This window comes from Rhea americana, unplaced genomic scaffold (genome assembly GCF_003343005.1).
Source record: "Rhea americana isolate MKP2758 unplaced genomic scaffold, rheAme1 scaffold_717, whole genome shotgun sequence".
In the NCBI taxonomy this organism is placed as follows: domain Eukaryota; kingdom Metazoa; phylum Chordata; class Aves; order Rheiformes; family Rheidae; genus Rhea; species Rhea americana.
In genome coordinates, this window is record NW_028186887.1 from 29,293 (window position 1) to 31,159 (window position 1,867).

General features: G+C 65.1%; 1 protein-coding gene across 1 annotated transcript in view; it reads left to right on the top strand.

Moving 5' to 3' along the window:
* Nucleotides 1-1,681, top strand: part of NUDCD3 (NudC domain containing 3) — a gene marked incomplete at its 3' end in the record, with an annotated part of 28,444 nt that extends 26,763 nt beyond the window's left edge. Inside the window, exon 7 of the mRNA XM_085321847.1 lies at nucleotides 1,587-1,681. Coding sequence (XP_085177973.1) covers nucleotides 1,587-1,681 — 95 coding nt within the window. The remainder of the gene's footprint in view (nucleotides 1-1,586) is intronic.
* Nucleotides 1,682-1,867: the final 186 nt, after the last annotated feature.

The window sequence follows — 1,867 nt, forward strand, 5'->3', positions numbered from 1 at the left end:
CCCTATAGAGCCCCCTCCTGGTCCTTATAGAGCCCCCCTGGTGCCTATGGAGTCCGCAGTCCCTATAGAGCCCTCCCCCCTGCTCCTTATGGAGCCTCTATCCATAGAGCCCCCCAGTCCCTATAGAGCTCCCCCTCCCAGTGCCTATGGAGCTCCCAGTCCCTATAGAGCCCCTCCAGTCCTTATAGCTCCCTGGTGCCTATGGAGCCCCGAGACCCTATAGAGCCCCCCAGTCACTCCAGAAGCCTTCATTCCTCCACATCCCCTCCAGTTTCTATAGATGCCCCCAGTCCTTATAGCCCTCTTTGCTCCTATGGATCTTCCCAATCCCTATAGACCCCCACCTATCACTCCAGACCCCCCAGTCCTACAGACCACCCCRGTCCCTATAGATCCCTCGGTCCCTACAGACCTCTCCGGTCCTTGTAGCTCTCTCTCATCCGTGCAGCCCCCCCCAGCCTCTGCAGATCCCCCAGTCCTTATAGCTGCCCTGGTCCTTACAGATCCCCTGTTCCTCCAGAACACCCTCCCCAGTTCCTATAGACCCCYCTCTGGTCCTTATGGATGCCCTGGTCCTTATAGCTTCCCAAATCCTCAGGACTCCCCCAATCCTAATAGATACCCCCCCCAGCCCCAGTCCTTACGGCCCCTCTGGTCCTTATAGACACCCTTCATCCTCCAGATCCTCCTCAGTCCCTATGGACCCCCCTCACCCCYCCAGTCCTTATGGACCCCCTATTCTCTGCAGACCCTCTGATCCCTATAGATCCCCCCCATCCTTATCTCCTCTGGACCATATAGACCCCCCCATCCTTATAGACCCCTGGGCCCTTATATAACTCCCCTGCCCCTCCAGACCCCCCCAGACCCTGTAGAGCTCAGCCCTGCTGGACCCCCATGTCCTTAGAGCCCCCCTGCYTTTGGGGGGATGTGTTGGGGAGGTGTCTGTCCCTCCCCAAAATTCAGCCTGGACTGGTTGCCTATGGCAACGTGAGGTCCCAGCCCCCTCCATATCACCCGCCATGTCCCTGTCCCCCCCCCCCACGTTGGGGTCCTTGGCCCACAGCTGGGGGGGGGAACCGAGGCAGGGCCAGGGCGCCAGAATGGCGAGGGGACTCCGGGGTGGGGGGAAGCGCCTGGTGCCACCCAGGTGCTGGGCAGGGACATGGGTGACAGCGGGGGGGGGGGGTTGTCACCAGTGCCCACAGCCGGGCCACCGCTGCCACCATCCGGGCCACCCGCCGTCCCCATGGCAACGGGCTGCCGGCAGCGGTGGTGGTGGTGGTGGTGGTGGAGGTGGGGGGGGACCCGATCCTGCCCGCCGCCACCCAACCCACCCCAGGGTGCCCCCCACCCCGGGGTGCTGAGTCACGCTCGGCTCAGCCCATTTCGGGCTGCTGGGGGGGTGGTGCTGAGTCACGGGTGGGAGCCGACCACGCCGCGGGTGGGGGGGTGCTGAGTCAGCAGCGGTGGGGCCGGGGTGGGGGCACCCAGCGACGGTGCGTTTTCGGGGTGCTGCGTGTCCCGTCCCGTGTCCCCCCCCCCCGCCGGCGGGCCGTGACCTCCGCGCGCGGCTCGCGCTCCAGGGGGGCTTTCTCGGTGGTTCGGCGCTGCGTCAAGCTCTGCACCGGCCATGAGTACGCCGCCAAGATCATCAACACCAAAAAACTCTCCGCCAGAGGTAGGTACCGCCGACCCCCCGCCGCCCGCCCCTCCCCAAGCCACCCACCCCGGCCTCGCGCAGCGGCGGCTGGGGGGCTCGTGGGGACCTGGCCCGTGCTGTGACGGTCACCTTAGCTCTGCCCGTACCAACCACCTTAACTCTGCCTGTGCCGGTTGCCTTAGTTCTGCTTGTGCCAGTCACCTT